Genomic DNA, 25903 nt, shown 5'->3' with positions numbered 1-25903 from the left:
CAACTAAAGTAAAACCATGGTGGCAGAATGTAGCTGAATTAAATCAGACAATTTTGACGGAATTAAATTAGTAAATCAGACACTAACAGTAGAAAGCCAGTTTTCCTATTTGAACAGAACAACAACTTACGATGGTCAAAGTAGAAAAGTATATAAAATTCAGACTGGAAACGGCAAGAAAATCACGACTGAAAAAGAGAAATTTGTTAACATCTAATATTTAATTGTTAACAAGTCTTTTTTGACAGTATTCATTTGCATGGAAGTGAAATGTGGACATACAGCAGTTCACACAGGAATAAAGTAGAAGTTTTTGAAACGTAGTGTTACAGAAGATGCATCAAGAATGCTGAAGATCTGATGAGTAGATCAAGTAATTAATAAAAAGGTACTGAATTGAATTAGGGAAAAAAGAAATTTATGGTACAATATGATTAAAAGAAATGATTGGTTAATAGGGCACAAACTGAGACAGCATATAATCATCATGCCGATAAAACAGATAGAAGTGAGAGGCATAAAAATTGTAGAGAGGGACCAACAGATGAATATCGTAAACAGGTTCAAGGAGGAGGAGAATAGTGTTTAACGTCCCGTTGACAACAAGGTCATTAGAGGCGGAGCGCAAGCTCGGGTTAGGGAAGGATGGGGAAGGAAATCGGCTGTGCCCTTTCAAAGGAACCATCCCGGAATTTGCCTGGAGCGATTTAGGGAAATCACAGAAAACCTACATCAGGATGGCCAGAGACGGGATTGAACTGTCATCCTCCCGAATGCAAGTCCAGTGTGCTAACCACTGCGCCACCTCGCTTGGTTATAAACAGGTTCAAACTGATGTAGGCTGTAGTAGATATTCTGAGATGAAGAAGCTTGCTCAGGACAAGCTAGCATGGAGAAATGCATCAAACCAGTCACTGGACTGACCAAGACCACCACCACCACCACCACCACCACCACCTACTACTACTACTACTACTACTACTACTACAATAAACAAACAGCAGCAGCAGGGGCAGCAGCAGCAACAACAACACAACAACAACAACAACACAACAACAACAACAACAACATTTATAGAAAGAATTACTTTACCTGAATGACAAACATGAAAAATCCTTACTTTATTATTCAATAATAAATGTGGAATACATCAAATCAATTATTATCTACATTATGCCTTACTTGTGATGAGGAAACACACCATCTGCAATGGCAACTGTCGCCATACGACAGTGATCAGCAATGATACGATATGCAGTATCAATACCAGAAATGTCATCTACACCGAACAAACCACGGTATGCGGGTGCTCCAGTAATCTGCAAAGACACACTGTCTTGAAAACCAATAGTGTCTGTCTCAGATCACAGTCATTTGGTGTCTAGGAAAATATAATTTATTTACATAAAACTATGGTTTCAGATATTTTTTTACCTTCTGGATAGCAGAAAATAGAGGCAGGAATATATCAGTATCATAGTTTGAACTTTTACTCTGAAGTACTGCAACAAGCCGTTCAAAACCCATACCAGTGTCCACATGATGTGTAGGTAACTTTTCCAATGTACCATCTGATTTCCTGCATAAGAAAGGTTACTGGAATAATTTCAATGTAAAATTTCCTCTCACATCATAATAAAGTTATTATCTGAGGTTGTAACAGTGTAATTTTTTTTTTTTTTTTAAGGTTTCATACCTCAAAACAGGTAAAAATGGAACTCTTACAGGATCAATTTATTGCTTAGTCATGTCTGTCTGTCTATCCATTCGACTGTTCAAAATCGTCTTTCTCAGGAACAGAGAGACATATCAAATTCAAATGTCTGTCACATATTAAGATCTACAATCCCTTGATGATGTAAAAAACTGAAGCTTCTTAGTCAATGCAATCAAAAGATATGGCCATTTATTCCACATATTTTGATATTTCCAAATACGTTCATCAAAACCTATAGGATACTTACCATTGTTGTAGAATCATGAAGTCGGGCAAGAAGGTTTCACAGTATAAATAAAAGAAAAAAAAATCAGAAAATTGTTAATCTGTAATTATATTAAATGGAAAAATATTTATTTTGTCGTTTGTTATACTGTGCAAAAACTCTCACCTTGTGTCATGCATATTAAAGAAATCATAATCATCTCAAAGAATACTGACTGCAGCAACTTTAGTTTTCAAAGCATATCATATAGTGCCATTCTTATATAGTACTGTGAGAACAAAAAATCTGTAATGGTACAAAATTTTCTAGAAACAAATTCTCTATCTTTTATGAGAAGGAGTAAAGTTGTTAATTGATAGGGACCAGACAGAAGTACCTCTTAATAGGCTATTTTCTTCTGTTAAAAAAAAATATGGTTTGTATTGTTATATGGGTGTTTATAACATTCAAATCGCATTAACAGTCAATATTCTCATAAAGTATCCCTTATTTTTATGCAATTACAGATTAAAAATCATTAAATTTCAAGATACGGTCACGTGCTCAAAAATGCTCTGTTATTGGCTGAAGCTTTGGTGATGTCACAGACAAGGAGTAAGACTAAGCTATATGTATGTTAAGGAGTGTAAGCCTAAGTTACTAGGCTTTGACATACTTTTTCTGCAAATAGTTTAGCTATTTAGTGATGTAAAACATATTTACAACTTATAAGTAACAATAGAAAGGAATTTTGTGAATGCTGACAATGGAAAGCTTACAAAAATTGATGCATTTATGCTCCACTCATTTAGAGTGGCAATATGTGCAACAATGGACATTGTTTTCCCTGCTCCTCGCAGTACAATTAAACCCACTCAGAACTAAGGAATTTTAGAACTTTTGCATATTGGTCTGTATCTTATACCTAGATCGTCAATTATCAGTCATGAAATACTACACAAGGTGCAATACAGTTGTCTTGTGGCAAAGCTTAGGGCTGACCTCCAGTATACAAGGTACACAGCAGAGATACCCCCACGCAGCAAGCACTCTGTGGCCACAGTTGCCACAAGTTTCCCTGATTTCCAGACAAGTTTTAGTAGTTTTCCCTGACAAAGTCTGAGATCTCAAAAATATGCAAGGTCTTCCGTATTTTTCCCCCATGTGAGCAAGAATCTTAAGTACTAACATCAACATCTTTCATAATGAACTCTTTTTGGATGGAGAAAACATGCCAAATGGTATGTGTGTTTCATTAAGACCACTGTGGTTTTATTTCAATAAAATGAAACACAATTGGTGACAAAAACACACATTTCCTTGGAGTCACAATACAGATTTAAAATACGTTCACCGTTTTCAGAAATAACCTCAGAAAAAAAGTAGGTCTCTTGAAAGAAGTGTATAAGGCGGGGAAGAGTTGCATAAACCAACACTATAGATGAGTGCCATTAAAATATTGGTTCTACCATGTTCATTATTGTTTGTTATTACCTACTGTGTTATGTCTCTTATTTACAGATACTGTGTGATTTTTCTTTTGAGAAGTATATGAGTACATAGCGTATACTCATATAAACTACAATGAACAGCCACAGAAACTGGTACACCTGCCTAATATCACGTAGGGCCACCACGAGCATGCAGAAGTCTCACAAGGCAACATGACATGGACTCGACTAATGTCTGAAGTAGTGCTGGAGGGAACTGACACCATGAATGCTGCAGGGCTGTCCAAAAATCCATACGAGCACGAGGGGCTGGAGATTTCTGACCAGCACGTTGCAAAGCATCCCAGATATGCTCAATAATGATCATGTCTCGGGAGTTTGGTGGCCAGTGGAAGTGTTTAAACTCATAAGTGTGTTCCTCAAGCAACTCTGGATGTGTGGGGTATTGCTTTGTCCTGCTGGAATTGCCCAAGTCCATCGTAATGCACAATGGAGCCAAGTGGATGCAGATGATCACACAGGATGCTTACGTATGTGTCATCTATCAGAGTCATATCACTCCAACTGCACACACCTCACACCATTACAGAGCCTCCACCATCTTAAACAGTCCCCCGCTGACACTCCCCACACCATTGCAGAACCTCCATCAGCTCCAACAGTGTTCTGCATACATGCAGGATCCATAAACTTATGAGGTTGTCTCCATACACGTACACATCCATCAGTTTGATATAATTTCACACGAGACTCGTCCAACTAGGCAACAAGTTTCCAGTCATCAACAGCCCAATGTCAGTGTTGACAGGCCTAGGCAAGGCGTAAAGCTTTGTGTCGTTCAGTCAACAAGGGTACACGAGTGGGCCTTCGACTCCGAAATCCCATACCGATGATGGTTTGTTGAATTGTTTGCACACTGACACTTGTTGATGGCCCAGCAATGAAATCTGCAGCAATCTGCGGAAGGATTGCACTTCTGTCGCATTGAACGATTCTCTTCAGTCGTCGTTGGTCCCATTCTTGCAAGATTTGATGTTTTACCAGATTCCTGATATTCACGGTGCTCTCATGAAATGTTTGTACAGGAAAATCCCCACTTCATCCCAAACTCGGAGATGCTGTGTCCCATCACTCATGCACCAACTATAACACCATATTCATATTCACTTAAATCTTGATAACCTGCCATAGTAGCAGCAGTAACCGATCTAACAATTGTGCCAGACACTTATCGTCTTACATAGGCATTGCTGACTGCAGCACTGTACTCTGCATTTGAATACACATCCCTACACCAGTTTCTTCAACCTCTGAAAATCAGATCCAAGCAAACCACTCCTCACGCCTCCCTGCCTCTCGTCAGCAGCTGCTAGGCTAGTGGCAAACAGTGACAGCACTGACTGCAAGCTGAGGGGAGTGGTAGGAAGGGGAGAAGCAGTAGGAATGAGGGAGTAGGGAAGTGGTGCACATAGTCAGCTGTGCCCAGCCAGTGACAATGCATGACATCTCAGTAACAAACCATTTCATCTACTGAGACACACTTTTTTTTTGCCCCTCTGATTTCCCTGAAACTGCCCTGACACTTTTGAAAATCCCTGATATTTCGCTGATTTCCAGAGCTTGTGGCATCCTGGTGGCGCAATGGACAGCATATGTGACTATGGACGAGAAGAAAATGGACAGGAATCCTGGAGGGATCATAAATTTTACACAAAATATGAAAATAGCATTAGTGAAAACTTACTGTAGCAGTTTTTTGGTGGTAGCTTCACATTAATCTTAGTCGAGAGATGGGCAACTGAGGATAAATGCATCTACTCTGCTTACAAACAATTACCTTTTTGGTGGTGGTGGTGGTTAGTGTTTAACGTCCCGTCGACAACGAGATCATTAGAGACGGAGCGCAAGCTCGGGTTAGGGAAGGATTGGGAAGGAAATCGGCCGTGCCCTTTCAAAGGAACCATCCCGGCATTGGCCTGAAACGATTTAGGGAAATCATGGAAAACCTAAATCAGGATGGCCGGAGATGGGATTGAACCGTCGTCCTCCCGAATGCTAGTCCAGTGTGCTAACCACTGCGGCACCTCGCTCGGTTACCTTTTTTTGGAAAGCACTGTCAGTAGTGAAGATATCACCATATTTACACAGTACAACCAAGTACAGAACAATGAGTTTTTGTATGAGGAGAGATACAAAGCATGTACAAGATGCAGGCAACACAAATGTGAGGACTGTGCTGTTAGTGTGTGTAAACTAACATCATGTCTGAAGCAGACTTTAACTTCATTTTATGTAAGATGAATCGTAGCTGGACAGAAAAAAAAAAAAAAAAAACATTGTTTTTGATAAAGTAAAAAGTGTGTGGTCACATTAACTAGAAAATATCTTTTTGAATGTGACATGTGGTAACAGCTATTGCAAATGTAAGCACCTGTAAGCACCAAGAAAAACACAATAATAGTCTGTTTGTAATCGGAGTGGTGAAGTTTTGTAATTGTGATTTGGTTTACGTATGAAAGGACTGTCAATCTGTTTTGTAAATAAGTGAGAATATTTCTGAATCAGCAACCTATGGATATCATCTTTTTAGATTCAACAATCTACCACTTTACCAACTGAGCTACCAATGGTGTGCAAGGAAGTAGCTGTAACGATAATTTTTACTAAGAGTTTAATTTCATCCACTAACACTATCCTTCTTTGTAACAGTAGGAAAGCGTATCTCGGGGGTAAATTAATGGTAATTCCAGAGTTTAATACATTTTTAATTAAGTAAGTGAACTTTGGCATTGAAGTGGTGGCATTTTGCCGGCACAGTGGAACCAATTCTTACACACCTCCTCATTTTCTGAAACATTCTAAAACAATTTTTCAATAGTTTTTATGGGTGTACTTTCCGAAATGTAAACTCCAAAACAAGACATCACTGTGCATTAGCTTTATGATACTAGTAGCAGCAAGCTTGCCAGTGATGTCTCAGGCATCACAGGACTTGTATGGAGCGTTCTAGTGGGCTTTCAAATTATTTGAATTTTACTTCCATTTTTATAAAAGAATATTGAAATTCAAGAAGAAGAAAAGGGTGTTATGAGCATAAAATGAGATAATCAATGGTTTAAGAAGATTTCCAGAAAACAGTCAAACACCCTATTCTCAAATAAATGAGAGTATCTCAATATCTACATTAAACATAGCAAAATAAATAGAAAAAGGTCTACTTAGCATCAATTTTTAATGCCACTTTTGTATTCTGTCAGGAACAAAACTGAGTTTCCTTATAATTACCTTGCAGAATACAGTGATATAGCTCATCTCACCTATTGTATTGTATAAACACCAAATTCCATAACTCTGTCACATCAGAAAAGCCTTTATTAACGCGGTTTTGAACGTCTTTTCTGCCATTTATATGATCAATATGAATCTCAGTGCATGGGCCACATGGTCCAACTGAGCCCATCTCCCAAAAATTATCTGTTGACCCAAATGGTAAAATTCGATTTGCAGGTATCCTGAAACAATAAAGGACATTTGCATTACATATTAACATATACTACCAAGAGCATCTGCCCTTAACATAAATGTCACTCATCAAAAAAATTGACAACTACGTTTCAAAATTATTACCATTTGATCTACATATTACTACAACACTAATGCTATGTAGGGTTTAAAATGAGCTTGTAACTAGAATAAATTTTTTGAAAGCAGGATGCAAAATGTTGGAGATTCATTGATAAAAATAGATGTAACTTCACATGTGGCCCAGAGAAGTTTGTTGGAACCCTTGTTGTGGTATTTTAATGAATACATTATAATGACAGTGATCTTACATATGTTATAATGTAAATTTATGACTAGACGGGGCATTTCTTCATAAAGAGGATGTAGCATGTTATTTCAGATGGAGAGACACTGATAGATGTACAATAGCTTCAGGAGTCTCCTAGAAAGAAGTTTGTTGGCACCCTTGTACATGGCAGACAACATTAATAGTAATCTCAGACTTTCCGCAGATGGGGTACTACCTGAAAAAAGCTACAAAACATCCCATCAGAATTTGATAAGATTTCAAAGCCATACAAAGACTGGCAATTTGTTTTGGATGTTCAGGAATGTAAAACTATGCACCTCACAAACCACAGGGTAGTAATACCTTATAACAAAACATCAAAGAGCCAAAATCGGAATCAGCCAACTCAAACAAATACAAAGGATAAAAAATTTTCTACGGATACGAAATGGAACGATCACATAGGCTCAATAGGCTGTTACTCAGGTAGATGGGTGTGTGTGGATTGCACACAATCCAATCCAGGTAATGACAGCTGTAGGAAACCTAGAAGTATCAGTGTAAGATCAAAAGAAATGCCTCCCATAGGTGAAAGCATTAAAATGGTCAACTGCTGACGCATTTGCAACAAAGTGCCAGAGTTTGAAGTACTCATGAAAAGCACTGAAGTTCACCTAATACTAGGTACAGAAAGCTGTTTGAAACCTGAAATTGATAGCAGTGGGATTTTTGGGGAAAATCTAAGTAAATATAGAAGGGATAGGCAATGGGGAAACGGAGGTGGTGGATTTGTTGCAGTAGACAAAAAACTCAAATCCACTGAGATATAGAAATTGATGCCGCATGTGAGACTGTCTGGGCAAGATTCAGTGGAAAAAAAATAATAGGGCTCTTTCACTGACCACCAGATTCTCCTCCTGATCTAACTGAAAGCTTTAGAGAAAACCGTAGTTTGCTTGTACGTAAGTTCATCACTGGAGGAGACTTCAATCATCCAACAACCAACTGGCATAATTATAGTTTTGTTAATGACAGGCATGACAAGACGACCTGTGAAACATGATTGAATGCCTTCTCTGAAGACTACTAGAACAAATACTTCAGAACCCCACCTATGACTGGATCCTTCTATCGCCCACCAGACTCGCCTCCTGGTGTAACCAAAAACTGTAGAGAAAACTTCAGTTCACATATAAGTTCCCCAATCATACTGTAACACTGGTGGAGTTTTTAATCATCCAACAATTAATTTGGAAAATAACAATTTTGTTAGTGGTGGTTGTGATAAGACATCCTCTGAAACAGTAAATTCCTTCTCTGAAAACTACCTAGAATAGACGGTTAGGTACTTCACTCATAATGGAAACACATTGGATCTAATGGCAAGAAGCTGACCTTATATATTTGAGGATGTCCATGTCAAAATTGGTATCTGTGGCGATGACGTGGCTGTAGCAACAATGATTCACCGAAGTTCAAAAGACAACTAAACCAAGCAGAAAGATATGTATGTTCAATAAACCAGATAAAAAGTGAGTAGTGTCATATCTCACTGAGGAACTTGAAACTTTCAGCACAGGGCAGGAGCATGTAGAGGAACTTGGGCTCAAGTTTAAAAGAACAGTTAACCATGCACTGGATAGATACGTACCATGCAGAATGGTCCATAATGGGAGGGAACCTCCATGGTATACAGCACTGTAAAGACACTTCTAAAGAAACAGAAATTAATGCATAATAGGTGTAAAACAAAGCGTAGGGCTATAGATAGAGAGATGCTGAGTGAAACGTGTTTGGATATAAGAGAACAATAGACGATGCATTCAATGACCACTGCAGCAGAATATTGTCAAACTATCTTGAACAGAAGTCAATGAAATTCTGACCATATGTAAAGGCTCTTAGTTGCACCAAAGTTAGGATCCAGCCCCTAGCGAGTGGGACAGGAACTGAAAATGAGAGTAACAAATTTTAATTTGAAAGGCTTAACTCCATTTTTAAAGTTTCCTTTACAAAGGAAATCCAGGAGAAGTGCCCCAATTTAACCCTTGTACCAATGAAAAGATGAGTGAAATAATTAAACAGGCTGGAGTGTATCAATATCGTGAAAAGGATAGTTGCTACTAACCATACAGCAAAAATGCTGAGTCCCAGGTAGGAACAACAAAAAGACTGTCACAAATATAGCTTTAGCCTAGTAGGGCCTTTGTCAAAATTAGAAAAAGGAAAAAAAAAAAAAAAAACACGCACACGACTCACACACATGATTGCTGTCTCAGGCAACTGAGACCACACTGCAGTGCTTTGAAACACTGCACTGCAAGAAAAAGGGGAGGGAAACTATTAAAAACAATACAAAAAGTAATTTAGAGTAGCATGTTACCTTAATTAGGAGTATAAGGATTAAAAAATCTCAAGTTAGCCAGTGGACTCCCCTATTCATGGCAGTGTGACAATGGCTTCACCAGGTATTGCAATGTTCTCATAATTACATAAACTGAAACAGTTAGTACATCAATCAATATATGCACTGTGGCAGGATTGTTGGGAAAACTTGGAATACCAATATGCAGTACTACCACAAGAAGCAAAAGAATTATTCTCCTCTACTATATACACTGTGTCCCATTTATCTTGACCACCACAAAATTTTTTATCCAGAAGCAAAGCAAAAAACATATCAGGCAAATGTCATTTAAGTAGCACCCTGTATTTTTTAATTGGTAATCTACTTCCTCTTCTCCTTAAGGCCTGTTCAAGAATGTAAACATGATGCTATTACAAAAGTAACACAAAACTGACTTCAACTCTCCAAAACTAGCGAACGGTACTGGTAGCCCTTGCAATTAACTCGCCCACTTGCTGGAGCTGTAAACGAGTAAACAAATGAAAACACAAGCAAAATGCACATGGGTCATTCAGCCAACTGTCTTCAGCTGATGATTTGTGTGAGAATAATGTACATCAACAAGGAAAAGATAGAAGTCATTATACATTGTTTAAAAGTTGTATGGTGCAGTACTACATGTATTTATTGTAAATGAGAAAACATTAGAGCAATTATTGTTCTGCTAACTTATATTCTCTATAGATGTGTAACAGTTCCACCTTGTCTTTGTTGGTGATCACTGTATGCATAAATCTTCAACTGAAGACCCTTGACTGAATGACTGATGTATATTTTTCTTGTGTTTCCATTTGTTTAGCATAGACTTAACTTGTAAAAATCTGAAATACCTATGTAGTATTAGCAAAGATCCACAGAAACATGAGCATTTTGATGAATACTGGAAGCTTACAAAAAGATTGTCCCCCCCCTGTGAAAACATTATTGCTCAGTTATCACATGAAATCAGGAGAACATGGAAGATAATACATGAAGAAGCAGGAAAATCATCAAATAATAAGCTTAAAGTAAATAGTAGAGTAATATGAGGTCCTGTAACTGTTAGTAGCACTTTCAACAAATATTTGACTGGCATATGCCCGAAGTTTACACGAAATAACATGACCTCCTGCAAGTTCTGTAGCTGTTGAGAAGTAAGCAAGACTCCACCATTAACTTGTGTTATTGGCAGCCTACAACACAAGAGACAGTAAAAGTAATAAAAGGAATATAATAATAAAAACTCCACTGGCATAAATGGGTCTTCAAATAAAATTTTAAAGTTAACAACAAATGAAATGGCCAAACCACACTAGTTAATTCATTTCTGACAGAAGGTAGTTTTCTAGCTAGCACAAACATAGACAGAGTTTTACGTGTGTACAAAACCTGGAGATCCAATGTGCTCTGCCAACTACAGACCAGTTAGCCTACTCCAAACTTCCTAAAAAGTTTTCAAAAAAATAATACCCATTACATTCATCTCATATTTAGAAAGAAAGGGCATACAATGCAAAATGTGTAACAGTCTTTTCGTTGTGCCTGTCTGCAACTCAACATATCACCTTTACAGGGGATAGCAATATGTCCTTTTCCTGATATTGTTAAGAAAGCTGTTTAGTATTTCAAAAGTAATTGCCATAGCTGTTAATACATTTATTCCACTACAAAATAAGATGGTCAGTGCCTTCATGAAAAAATATTGCTGCCAATGAATGAATAAATAAGTAAATAAATAAACTCCAGCAAGAGAATAACTTATATTATACTACTTCAAGTAGTGTGTAAGTACAACAGAATCAAAGTAAATTTTGTATCATGTTTTTAATAATGACGAGACAATTTTAGTCTAGTACAAAATGGGGAACACTACTCGAGCACAAAGGTGTTTAATACACTGCCATTGGATTTAAAAAACCTTACCAATGTAATGCTATAATTTAAGAATAAACTGAAGGACTATCTTCTGCAAAACTCTTTTTATTCTGTTGATGAATTCTTTAATGTAAACATTTCTACACTGTTACTTAGATATGAACATTGTACTCATAATATTTGCTGCTATGACTTTGTCACAGAATACAACAACTTCTGTCAGCATGGAAACTTGTGTTCAGGCTATAGCTGTACTTCAACTCTAGCAAATTTATCCCTTGTAATGTGGAATTGTAGTTTATTATTTAATTGTCTTACACCTCTGTTCACTGTAGGAAATGGCGAAGCTCATAAGTATTAGCATATTTTGTACCTATACACATATTGCAATTTGTATCTATTAGCATCTGTAAGTACTATCCTCTTGTGTAATTAGGACTCTTTCCATACTCCTGCAATTCTCTCTCAGAGATGACCTGAGTAAGATAGCCACAAACAACCAAATTTATTTTTTACTTATAGCAAACTGTTACAACACATGGTATACAACTCTGTTTCAGCAAGAACTGCTAAGGGGGACTGGATTAGCATACCAACTCACAGTATCTGCAATCATAGTCACCACAACCACAGTCACACAAGTGTGCCCCATTAATAACACCTTAGGCCCCAAGCATAAAAGATAGAAGAAAACCGCAGCTATTCCTGATGAAATGGTGTTTGTATTCCAAGAAGTTGAGATTTAGAGTCACCTCCAACAATTGTAAAACTGACATACAGAGAGATGTAGTTAACTCTATATCTGTGCATGAAATATTATATTACAGTGGTGGACAGAAGGTGTGGGCAGAAATCAGGACAGGCACACACAAAATCATTCTTCAATGGCTCAAAAGGCAAGACATTGAGTTCCTCAACCTTCTGCACTATTATTATCAGTTCTCTCTCTCTCTCTCTCTTTTTTTTTTAATTGATGACAACACCCGCTTCCGTATACCTCACACTGCAGGTGACATGTTACAAGGTGACGCAGCAATTAAAACTCTGGGACTAGTAAGTGCTCTATGGTTGAATACTATTGCACATTTGACTTGAAAGGCATAACATGTTTTGGGTGGTTCCTTCTGTGATTGTTATAAGCACGAAGAATGCTGCTCTTACTGAACCGCACATTGTCCACAACTTATCTATATCATCAATGGATCCAGTCCATTTGAATGCTGATTTTTTGTAGTATACCGGTATTACAGATTGTCTGAAAGTATAGAATCCTACGAACATCAGGATGAATCAAAAGTTTAACTTTACATAATGTGCAATATCTTGTCTTCTATGCTAGATGTTTTGACCTGTGTGCAAAATCGTACTGAGTACAGTAGTCCACAAAACATTTAATACTGGACTTATTTTCATGAATGTACGATGAAATTTTGAGAAAAGAAAATCTGCCTTAAGCAGCAAGGTTGTTTTGTTGCTCAGAAGCGAACATGGTCCAAAAATTGTTTGCCCAGATATATTACACACAGTTAACTTAAAAACTATGTATTCTACATACTGAGCCATACCCCAATTTCCTCCATATTTCGTAAGTTTCTGTATCAGCACTCAGCCCCAATTCCTCACTTCCACCGAAGTAAGTAACATACAACTGGTCACAACTTATGCCATAAGGGCCAGTCAGAAGCTTCCACGCTAGTTCGCATGCTGTTTCCTGGGATACAGAAGAGTTACAATTAATTAAACCACAGCATACAAATAATGTTATAATTACAATATTTTACACGTAAGAGGTACCTTGAAATAATCACCAAATGACCAGTTTCCAAGCATTTCAAAAAAAGTATGATGATGTCCATCAGCACCAACTGCATGCAAATCATTGTGTTTTCCACCAACACGTATACACTTTTGACTATTAGCTGCCCTTAAGCAAGGAGGTGCAATCTGGCCCAAGAATATTCCTTTGAACTTTAAAGGAAAGAGGAACATGAATATTGCATTGTGGTGTTCATTTGGTGAATGAGGTAGAAAAAAGTGTTACTAGTTATTGCAATTAGGTTTGGAGCTCAAGGAATGTTCTGTTTAGTTGGACGATGAACCATATCTTACACTTCAACTGCAGATTTAGATGTTTATGAATAATTTAAGCTCGCTGCTACAGTAGGTAAATCAATTGCTCCCACATACATTTATATTTGTCCAAAGTAAGTCAGAGAGACAGAACAAAATTTTTAGACTCATACAATGAATAATGTATCACTTAAATTATGACAATGTGGTGAAGTGTGGAAATATGCACTGTTGAAATTCAATCATGGTTTCGTACTGTAGTGACACGAAGCATTAAAAAGGATGAAATTGAAGAGACCAGCCACACACGATTATTAACATTTTGTTTTTAAATACATTATCATTGTGGGTTTGCAATGCTATTTTCTTGCACTATGACTGTTGTCTAATATAGTGACCAGAGTTGGTATAGGGTACACATTTATCTTAAGAATATTCCGCACTGAGGTTAGACAGAAATGGGATGTATTCAGACCCAGAATCAGATCAGGTTGTTGCAGTACAGTTTGTTGGAATTAACATATCTAAGACTATTAATGTTTAACTGCATTAATGAAGTGTGTGCTACTGATCATCACCTTAGACTCATGATGAAAAGATTTCATGGAACATGACACCATATATGGACAGTGCATTTGAGTTTTGGTGTTCAATTTTGAGGATTTTGGAGTAAGCATGTCGCTTGAGATCCACCCTGTTGCGGTAAGTATTGATAACAGCAGGGTCTGTTATTTATAAAAGGTCACTGCATGTATTGGTTGTGCAATGAATCCAATAGTGAAGCTTTTACAGTCACCACTGATGAAGGAGATGCATGGGATTCTGAGCATAACAGCTTTTCTTCAGAAGTATGTGTTGGTGGAATATGCTAAAACTGAAGAAAGTGGAAAGCCCTATGAAAATGGCTGCAGCATAGCAATGATAATTTCATCAAATTCTGTTGAGATGGCAGTTTATGACAACTGATTCGACAGGGAACCTGGTCCAATAAATCTCAGTAGGCGATTTCTAATATCATTCATTTCACATCTTATTTTTGTTATCGTTCACCTGTGTTGATTAGAGCCCCCAAAACGGGTCCAGTGACTTATCTGTTAGTGACTGATTGGGAGAGAGAGGGTAAGAAGTATTACATTCTTGAACATTTTTCTGTTTGTTATGGTTTATATCTATGAGCGGATGTTTTGGAGACAGTAAGAGGGATAGCTATTTGTTTGGTTGTAATAATTTTTTGTGCAGTTTGACTCTTATAACGACTGGTGTTTCAATTTTTGCTTTTTGTTTTTCACTAATCTAGATGTTTCAAAAGGATAACCAAGTCAGGTGAACTGATGTCAGCAGAAGTCTGTGGGCCTCTTAATGACTTTTTCAATAGAAGAAATATATGACTAATTTGAAGGATAGCTACTTGAAACTTCAGTATTGCTATTTCGTAGAACAAAAATCCGAAATAAAAGATGTTCTAAAACATGTTCTTTAACTTACAAAGACACTGGACCATCAAAATGACAGTTGTGGAGAATTCAGTATTAGGAAATTTAGGATACACTGTATGTAACAGTTGTTCCTCAGAGGCTAATAGCAACCTACAGAGGAAAACAGACTGAGCGAGTTGGTACAGTGGTTAGCACATTGGACTCGCATTTGGGAGGACAATGGTTGAAATTCGCTCCAGCCATCTTGATTTAAGTTTTCTGCGATTTCCCTAAATCGCTCGAGGCACATGACAGGATGGTTCCTTTGAAAGAGTACGGCCAACTTCCTTGCCCGTCCTTTCCTAATCCGATGAGATCGATGCCCTCACTGTTTGGTCCCTTCCCCCAAATCAACCAACCAACCAAAACAAAATGGTGAAAATGTTAGTGAGATGTGAACTATAGTGGAAATGGCAATAACTTGCAAGTTCTCAAGTAAAAAAGCTTATTTTGTTGTGACTATGACGGCAGAATCGATTGGGGTTGCAGTGTACATCCTAAATCCAACTGAAACTGCAGTTCGTAACTGCAACTGAAGCTGCTAACAAAATAATTTATCTACCTAGACTGTCTAGATGAATGAGAAATCTGACAAATTCGAGTCCTCAAGATTGATAAAATGGCAGTAGTGAGACTTGCACAGAATCCTAAATTCCAACAGCGCACAAAACATATTTTTCTTCTGAGGAAAAAATAATAAGACATTCAGCATATTTCAAGTAGCAGCTATACTGACGAAGCACCTGGTAACACCACGACTGTGTGTTACACATCTTCAAGTGTTGTTTTCAACTGTTTAAAAACAATGAATGATAAACTTCGGTGCAAAATAATCTGCAAGTACAACTTACTCTGAAAAAAAAATTATTTAAAATATAAGTTAAATTTAAAAAATATATAATTTTACAATTACCACATCGTCCAGGTATAGGACAAGAAACTAACAAAATGATTATTTCATTTTCTGGACATGCAAAGTGTTCCAGTTGCAAGAAGAGAAGTCTAAATGGTACTACACTTTCGGAGAGGCTATTCAATAATGTAACAGAAATGGTGCATTTAATTGTATTCAGTCGTTGGATAAGGATGCTAAGTCATGCCAAGGGCAACAAAAATTATAGGAAGAGCCGAGTAAAGTATGCTACCTGATTCATCCCTGCGTTCACAAATGGAACAGTTGGATCACAAAAAGGTACAACAGGACTAGACCTTATGTGTTTATGATTATGACCCCTGACAAAGTAGTTCATAAACATTTCTCTCGCAGTCTTGCAGCTGGGCAAGCTGCTGTAATAGCGACTGTGTGAAATCATTCCACGAAATGTCTCAGAAAACTTTCAAGTAGACTCCGGGGATAGACTATCAAAATTATTTTACTTTGCGTCTTTAGTGATATTATCCGGAATCCCTTATCTTAAATTTGAGGCATTAGCATTTCCTGTGCAATAGTTTACTACAGTTAACATCTAAGATCGTATCTTCGGCAAATCCATTACAAAACTACATCTGTCGCCTAAGTGCGCCTTCATCCTTTCTGCTTCTCTACGAACAACTTTACAAACATCACTTACAAATAAACAATAACACACCAAAGTACTTCACTACCAACAAAACCAAAGATCATTGAGCAACGCCGACGGCGGAAAACGAGACCAAACACGTTACTGCATCCCCAAGCTGCTGTCACACGTACAGAAACATTCATCGCTCATCCACAAGCTCATGCATGCTTCTCCAAGCATCAGTTTCTTTATACCGCAGGATGTCGAACTCCGGCGACGACGTGGTGACTGGCAGCCTTTTGAATGTATTTAATGGAAAGCAGAAAAGGAAACATGATACGTGGAGAAAAGAGTGGTTAAAACAACGAAAAGAGTATTTGCCATACTTAACGAGGTGTAATCTCGTGAGTGGTTGATTGTCTAAGGATAAATGAAGAAACGTATTTGAATCTTCACAACTTAATCATAGCTAACACTTGGTTTAACAATCATGAAAAGAGGTTGTATACATGGAAGAACCCTGGAGATACTGACAAGTTTCAGATAGATTACATAATGGTAAGACAGAGATTTAGGAACCAGGTTTTAAATTGTAAGACATTTCCAGGGGCAGATGTGGACTCTAACCACAATCTATTGGTTATGACCTGTAGATTAAAACTGAAGAAACACCAAAAAGGTGAGAATTTAAGGAGATGGGACCTGGATAAACTGAAAGAACCAGAGGTTCTACAGAGTCTCAGGGAGAGCGTAAGGGAACAATTGACAGGAATGGGGGAAGAAATATAGTAGAAGAAGAATGGGTAGCTTTGAGGGATGAAGTAGTGAAGGCAGCAGAGGATCAAGTAGGTAAAAAGACGAGGGCTAGTAGAAATCCTTGGGTAACAGAAGAAATATTCAATTTAATTGATGAAAGGAGAAAATATAAAAATGCAATAAATTAAGCAGGCAACAAGGAATACAAACGTCTCAAAAATGAGATCGATAGGAAGTGCAAAATGGCTAAGCAGGGATGGCTAGAGGACAAATGTAAGGATGTAGAGGCTTATCTCACTAGGGCTAAGATAGATTCTGCCTACAGGAAAATTAAAGAGACCTTTGGAGAACAGAGAACCACTTGTATGAACATCAAGAGCTCAGATGGAAACCCAGTTCTAAGCAAAAAAAGGGAAAGCAGAAAGGTGGAAGGAGGATATAGAGGGTCTATACAAGGGCGATGTACTTGAAGACAATATTATGGAAATGGAAGAGGATGTAGATGAAGATGAAATGGGAGATACAATACTGCGTGAAGAGTTTGACAGAGCACTGAAAGACCTGAGTCGATACAAGGCCCCCGGAGTAGACAACATTCCATTGGAACTACTGACGACCTTGGGAGAGCCAGTCCTGACAAAACTCTACCATCTGGTGAGCAAGATGTATGAAACAGGCGAAATACCCTCACACTTCAAGAAGAATATAATAATTCCAATCCCAAAGAAAGCAGGTGTTGACAGATGTGAAAATTACCGAACTATCAGTTTAATAAACCACAGCTGCAAAATACTAACACGAATTCTTTACAGACGAATGGAAAAACTAGTAGAAGCCGACCTCGGGGAAGATCAGTTTGGATTCCGTAGAAATACTGGAACACGTGAGGCAATACTGACCCTACGACTTATCTTAGAAGAAAGATTAAGGAAAGGCAAAGCTACGTTTCTAGCATTAGTAGACTTAGAGAAAGCTTTTGACAATGTTGACTGGAATACTCTCCTTCAAATTCTGAAGGTGGCAGGGGTGAAATACAGGGAGCGAAAGGCTATTTACAATTTGTACACAAACCAGATGGCAGTTATAAGAGTCGAGGAACATGAAACGGAAGCAGTGGCTGGGAAGGGAGTGAGACAGGGTTGTAGCCTCTCACCGACGTTATTCAATCTGTATATTGAGCAAGCAGTAAAGGAAACAAAAGAAAAATTCGGAGTAGGTATTAAAATTCATGGAGAAGAAATAAAAACTTTGAGGTTCGTCGATGACATTGTAATTCTGTCAGAGACAGCAAAGGACTTGGAAGAGCAGTTGAATGAAATGGACAGTGTCTTAAGAGAAGTATATAAGATGAACATCAACAAAAGCAAAACGAGGATAATGGAATGTAGTCGAATTAAGTCGGGTGATGTTGAGGGAATTAGATTAGGAAATGAGACACTTAAAGTAGTTTTGGTATTTGGGGAGCAAAATAACTGATGATGGTCGAAGTAGAGAGGATATAAAATGTAGACTGGCAATGGCAAGGAAAGCGTTTCTGAAGAAGAGAAATTTGTCAACATCGAGTATAGATTTAGGTGTTAGGAAGTCGTTTCTGAAAGTATTTGTATGGAGCGTAGCCATGTATGGAAGTGAAACATGGACGATAAATAGTTTGGACAAGAAGAGAATAGAAGCTTTCGAAATGTGGTGGTAGAGAAGAATACTGAAGATTAGATGGGTAGATCGCATAATCAATAAGGAAGTATTGAATAGGATTGGGGAGAAGAGAAGTTTGTGGCACAACTTGACCAGAAGAAGGGATCGGTTGGTAGGACATGTTTTGAGGCATCAAGGGATCACCAATGTAGTATTGGAGTGCATCGTGGAAGGTAAAAATCGTAGAGGAAGGCCAAGAGATGAATACACCAAGCAGATTCAGAAGGATGTAGGTTGCTGTAGGTACTGGGAGATGAAGAAGCTTGCACAGGATAGAGTAGCATGGAGAGCTGCATCAAACCAGTCTCCGGACTGAAGACAACAACAACAACAACATTTGAATCTTCTGTCACTCGTTACTACTTTGATTAAGAAGCAGGATACAGTCATGAAAGAGGCTGTAACATCACATGAAAGACTAAAGCCAGGTTCACACACACAACAAAAGTGTCGCCACAGCTAGTGGCATGTTGCAGTTGCATGTGCGAACGTACAGTTTTTAGTGACGCAACTTCTCTCACACCACAAAAAGTTCAGCTTGGTTGTACTTTGTTGCCCGACTTTCCTACAACCACCGCTCCCTGGTGGCAGTATTTCGAAACACGATCATTTTGTTGCAGTTATGATGGTGTAATTGCTGCCGAATGCCATTCGATTTCAGAGCTCTTTTTATTTCATTTCTGATAAGAAAGCTACTAGAACTACAAGGCTAGCACAACGTATGTTCCATTTATGAAGCACTGTGTGTGTGTGTGTGTGTGTGTGTGTGTGTGTGTGTGTGTGTATTTGTTTATGATGTATCCTCCAGCCTTAAAAGATTATTGAATAAATAAACTTAATATATTCAGCTAAAAAAGCGTGTCATATATCCTTCGTAATTTTTGAGACCAAGCATTATATAAATTGTGGGTTAAATGCAGGAAATAGTTAAAGATTATGATGTGGCAGCTGTTATATTAAAAATAACTATTCGAAACGCCTGTTTCAACGAATATAATGAGATTCTAAAATCTTGGAAGAATGGCGTTTCTGTCGATTATATTTACATTCCATTACATGCCAGTTGGTTAATTTTCCACTGCTGACAGCATTTTCGTCTCTGATTGTTATTTCTTTTATAAATGTGTTTGTTTCCCCCGATTTATCCATGTGCAATGTCTATTGCAGGAAGCAGAACTTGGGTCTCGTCTTCCTTGTATTTAACTCTTGTCACAGCTCTAAGGTCATAACTTGCACTATAACATTTATAACAGTCCATTTGATTCCAATTGATACCATATTGAAAGCTGTGCAACTAAATAGAATTTATGGGGTCCTGTCTGAATGGTAGCCACTACGCCACTACAGCAAGCCACAAGCTGTAGCACCAAATTAGATCCCTGTGTGAACTTGGCTTAACGACAGGTTCACACGTGCAAAACAAATATCGCCACAGGTAATGGCACACAGCAATTGCAAGGCAGTTACATGTATGAACTCCCAGTTTTTAGTGCCCCAACATAAGAGCCACAACTTTCGTCATGTGAAGAAAAGTTCAGCCTGGTTTTACTTTGTTGTGGCAGTTTCTTACCACCATTGCGCAGAGGACTTCTAAATTATTTCAACGTGTATTCAGTTCATTACTGAAAAGAAATGAAAACCGTGGTCGGCAGGTACATTTTTGCAGCTTCTGGAACTACAAGAACAGAATAGCAAACTCCATTTTACATAACAGAATGTATTAACATGCATGAAGATATAAAAGAATTTGTTAATGGGAGTTGGTGTGCCCTATATCGACGATTTTAAATTGAGTGATTTGGCTGCCTAGTATTTTAGGAACCACTAAAACCATTGACACGTAACTTTTTCAGGACAACTGTATGTTCTGAGTCTACTGAACTACAATAATTGCATTTCAGCCACTGCTTTGGGAAATACAACGTTTTGATTACATGTATAAAATTTTGTGTATATTTTTATGTTATCCTCAATAATATTAATTATACATAACATTATGTTTTTAGTTCAGTAGACTCAGGATATGTATGTTATTACTCCCTGAAAATTTGAATGCAGTATTCGAAGTGGTTTCTGAGATTTACGGAAAATGCAACAGATTATTATTATTATTTCGTTTGGCATCAAGGATACATTACTTGAATTGAACAGAAATGATCTTACTGGTAACACAATATGCTTATACTACAAATAAAATAGATTACATTCATTTATGGTTATAAAAGTCTTAGATTAGATCGATAAATCAGTGATATACATATGGATAAAAACACTAGGATGAGTTACATGTAAAAGAGAAAACGTTGTTTTTATAATCAATAATATTGACAAACAGAGCTTCAAGTTGTATTAAAAACTATAGGTTAATGTCTAAAGTATCCAGCCAGGAGGTTGTTTTCTCAGAGACCTCATGTATGCTGGTCAGAGTTCCAGCATATTTCCGTAGGGGACACTCTGTGACTATGTGGTGTATTGTTTGTCGTTGGTGTCCGCAGTCACACTTGGTACGACAAACAATACACCACATAGTCACAGAGTAGACTAGTCTCCAAGTGGTACCCCGGGCAACGTAACTAAGTTACGGCTAAATAGTCTACAGATATAGGCTGCTGGACCTCTGGTGGTTGCAAATTACCTTAGGATATCCCAGCTGTTAGAGGATACATAGCAATGAATGCAACAGAAATAATTTTGAGGAACAGCTGTAATTCACTTAATATATGCTTAATTTATTATTTTCAGTCACTCAAAAGCACCCTGTACCATACTATATGTCATCCTCTTCATCTTTTTTCAAGTTTTTTCTTCTTTCTGAACTCCTTAGTGACGAGCTGTGCTGCATACTTTCTTTTATCAATGCGAACCTTGTCCATCCATTCCAGTTCTCTAATGCAGTTTGCTGTAAAATTAATTCCCATATGCTGAAGCACTTTCACCCTACCAATGTTGCCAACATTAAAAGCAATAACTGCGTCACAGATCCCCCACTTTAGTGTCTTCATTCCAACAAACAAAGTTTTTGGTAAGAAGGTCTATATAAAATTATTAAACGACACATTGGGATTTCGAGTCTGATCATGCAGACACTTCTTCAGTAATTCAGGATTTTCCAGGTCTTTGTAAACAGGTTTTTATTATATCTATGACTGGTGCTGGGATGGAAAGTTTACAGCTGTATGTGTACTGGTCATTGCAGTGAATGCACCATGAATCAAGTGCAGGACGGCAAAGGTGGTGTACTGGTGTTTCATCAGTTGACAGACTGTGGAAGAATGTAGCCCATATTTTCAACAAATTCTCAGTATTATTTCTAGTGGCTGTCAGATAATTCTGCTGTGGTTCATCAATCATTTTGTCTGTCAGCCTTCCTCTTATGGTTAGACATACAACGCTTGTTTATACTATGAAGTGATACGATACTGTTTTTGACAGTGCCACCAATACAGACACGTAATTTTGCCTCTGTAACACAGCAAACCACAGCCCTCTATGTAAAACTTAGCCATTATATTAGACCTTGAAGTAATGCAAATAAAAAGTTTAACATTTTCAACTGGTGTAGATTATATTCAAAAAATAAAATAAAATACTTCACGTGTGAGTTTACAAGTGATACATATATCATATTATTTTGAAAACTGCAAATTTTATAATGAAACAAAAATCCGAAAATGTGAAAAAAATATTTCTGTTATAACTCCCATCAACAACTGGAAGTAAAACATTAACTTAGGAGAATTGTAAATAAAGGAATAAAAAATTTTTACATACCGTTATAGCTGCAACTATAATCAGAAATATAAAGAAAGGTATAATCAAACAGATGAATGTTTTGTGGAAAATTTCTTTGAGAAGTATATATGAAAACATATAAAAAGTCACTGTATCATGAAAAAACGTCAAAAACTTATTAAATTTTTATTTTGTTATTTATTTTTGATTAATCATGTATGTCATTGCTTAATTCCTCCAATAATCAATGTTATAACTTCATTACACTTGAATTCATAATGTTCATTTGGTGAATTGTTAATTCCATCTTGTAATATAATACATTTATCATCATGACCACTTAAAACAGTTTATAACATTCTGCTGTATACAATTTCTTTTTAAATTATCTATTTAAAGTCATTACATTATACTGTTACATTTTGTTACATAAACAATTTTTGTAATAATAAATAGTGTTTTCTTTTTTTTAGAGATTTTTTAACTCAATTAGATTTTTTTCTCTTTTATTTACTTATGGAGATCCATAAATATTATCTTCTGAATGATCATTTGTATAATATTCGTTTATCATCAATTTCATATCTTTACAAACATCTTCAGTTCTTGTGTCTTAAATAAAAGAAAGAGTGTCTATGTAACATAAATCAATATTTTCACCATCTTTTGGTTTTATAATATTATACTGAAACTCATACATTTTTATTTTTTAAATATCTGGAATACTCATTTCCATATAAATTGGTTTATTAAGTGTTACTATTGTTTTTTATGTGAACTGCAACTACAAATTCTGAAAATATAGTGGTATGTTCATTGTTTGATCTTGAAACTTATTTTGTATAGTTTTCTGGATCTGTTATTACTTTCATATTCCGTCTATTTATAATATTTTCTAACGTTTTTCTGAGCGCTAAATTCTTCATTAACTTACAGAAATTTTTTTCATCATTATTTTTTTACTTCAGTTCTAATTTTTATATTAAAATCAATGTATTTTAACCAATCTGATTTTTGAAATGATAAGATTCTAAGAATTTGCATTAATTTTAAACAAAGATCTAAACATGGGGTAAGATGTTTACTATGGAAAACATTTTTGTCTTTAGTATTCAATGTGGCTTATAATTTATTCGATGCTTCTGGTGCTAATGGTTAAATCTTTATGTAACTTGTGTATTTTTTAGACATTATGTGTATAACAATATTTATTTTTATGTTATATTTTAAGCATTTTTCAGATTTAGTAGATTTTGGATTTAACCAACTGAAATTGCTAAATAGTAAAAGGTGAAACATTGCCCAACCGTATAAATTGTTGCGTCTAAATGTGCTATATAATTTGACTGTTTTTCTGGCTCGAAATTGTTACTATAGTATTATGTGATTTGCATATCTTTTATGTTTTCAGAAATTCCTTATTTCGGAAATAAAATAAAACCACCGTTTAATAAATCTAATTCAATTTTTCTCACTTTTAACGTAGAGTCCCTGATAATCCAGGAGCTGTAAAACACCAAAATGGATGGAGTTGATAACATTTAATACATATGTCTCTTAAATTTTCGAAAATATCAGGCTACAATTAAAACAGATTCATTATATAATCTTGTATATTCATTTAAATTATTAATGTCAGATTTTCTCCACAATTATAATCTGCAGCAAACCTATATTCTTTATTAGGTCTCGAATCAAAAAACTTTCCTTTTTAGGCAGTTTTGTTGTTTTCTTCAGTATCTATATATTTGTAAGGATAAATTCCATTTATAATTGTTGAGTCTAATCATTCACCTTTAAAGTATTTTTTGTGTTTCTCTACATTGCTTTGTTGTAATATCAGTAGATAATTTATCAATACCGGAAGCCACAAATTTAAATCTATCCAAATATTGCAACGTTATGAACCTATAAACTCTTTACCAAGAGAAATATATATTTTCCAATATTTTGAATGGTATTAATACCTTCTTCAAATATTGCTACTTATTTAGTAAACAAATGAACATCATAATTAATAAATGATGAATATAAACTAGACTAAAAGTAGTGTTTTGATAATTAAGGTAGCAATCTTTGTGAGCTCTTTCTCGATAATATCCTGTTAAATGTCAATGATCTTTTACTTTATTTTGCACAAATAAAGTTAATTTTTATAATTTTAAAATTTAAATTATCTTCATATTTCATTATCATTGGTACATTTGGATCTTATACTTTGTAATATCTCTAGGTTCTCGTTTTAACAGTTCAACGAATTTTTACTACATGTTAAACAGTATATTAACAGAATTTTTGTAATTGCTGCTGGAATATTTTTAAATCATAACTAAACAAATGTGTAAATATTTTTTATATTAGTTAATATAAGCTTTTCCAGGACTTGGTTGACTCGTGTTTACATCTTTTCAAATGACATTCGACATATGCATAATTTACAAAAGAAACACATAGAGATTAATTAAAATCTTTAAGGTTAATTTTTTACCTTTTACACGCAGATATATTTTTACTTTCTTATGTTCTGTGCAATCGCTCTCATGGTGGTTTAATTATTCTTGTGAATCTTTACCCAACTATAATGTGAATAATTTTAAATCTCGAATTAAAAGTAGATTAACGTGTTTTTCTTGTTTTCACAGATATGTCTGGATATGTATGGATATGCAACAAATGTTTCATCACAAATGAAAACATTAATTGAAGTATTTAACTTCTTCTCAAATTTTGGAATTTGTATTTACTGAACAGGTAAGATTATTTTCTCTTATTTACAAATTCCACTTAATTTATTTATAATATTTTTATGTTTGCTTAGTCTTTCTCAGTCATGATCTACTGGATATGAAGTTGATTTTATTGAATAAAGAACACTTGTTTGATCTATGTTTTTACATTAGTTTCAGCTGTTTTATCTTTAATTTTTTTAAATCGATATAACAAGAACCAAAAATTTGGTTTATATCTATCAAAATTTAGTTTTAAATTAGTTATATACAATAAAGACCAAACAAACATTTTCCTTTGCATTCCTTCCATTTCATTACATCGTTTCCTTACTGCTTTTTATGACAATCTCCTAAATTAGTTGTCCTAAATTAACTTCATTACTTTTTAAAATAAAAATATTGTGTCTTGTCCTGTCTTTTAAAATAAGTAGACAATTTCATATTAGCTTTTTTGTATTAAAATAAACTTAAATTTAGTGATACTTCTTCTTTAATTTGATTAGTAAATTCTTGTGTT

General features: G+C 35.9%; 1 protein-coding gene across 2 annotated transcripts in view; it reads right to left on the bottom strand.

Annotated features, from left to right (window-relative positions):
* The window catches only part of LOC126284390 (alanine--tRNA ligase, mitochondrial), a 90746-nt gene extending 74168 nt beyond the window's left edge, over positions 1 to 16578 (bottom strand). Inside the window, exons 1-6 of one of the 2 annotated variants that reach the window (XM_049983283.1) lie at positions 16118 to 16578; positions 13222 to 13395; positions 12993 to 13138; positions 6691 to 6885; positions 1435 to 1579; positions 1183 to 1319 (exon numbers count right to left, since the gene is read on the bottom strand). In XM_049983283.1, the coding sequence (XP_049839240.1) occupies positions 1183 to 1319; positions 1435 to 1579; positions 6691 to 6885; positions 12993 to 13138; positions 13222 to 13395; positions 16118 to 16285 (965 nt within the window). In that variant the 5' untranslated portion in view covers positions 16286 to 16578. Of the gene's footprint in view, positions 1 to 1182; positions 1320 to 1434; positions 1580 to 6690; positions 6886 to 12992; positions 13139 to 13221; positions 13396 to 15885 lie in introns of both variants that reach the window. The other variant, XM_049983284.1, reaches the window with a different exon arrangement.
* Between the last annotated feature and the right edge of the window lie 9325 nt (positions 16579 to 25903).

Source organism: Schistocerca gregaria, chromosome 8 (genome assembly GCF_023897955.1).
Source record: "Schistocerca gregaria isolate iqSchGreg1 chromosome 8, iqSchGreg1.2, whole genome shotgun sequence".
NCBI classification, from domain to species: Eukaryota; Metazoa; Arthropoda; class Insecta; order Orthoptera; family Acrididae; genus Schistocerca; species Schistocerca gregaria.
Note: the sequence above shows the minus strand (reverse complement) of the source record. Positions and strands in the feature narration are given on the sequence as shown.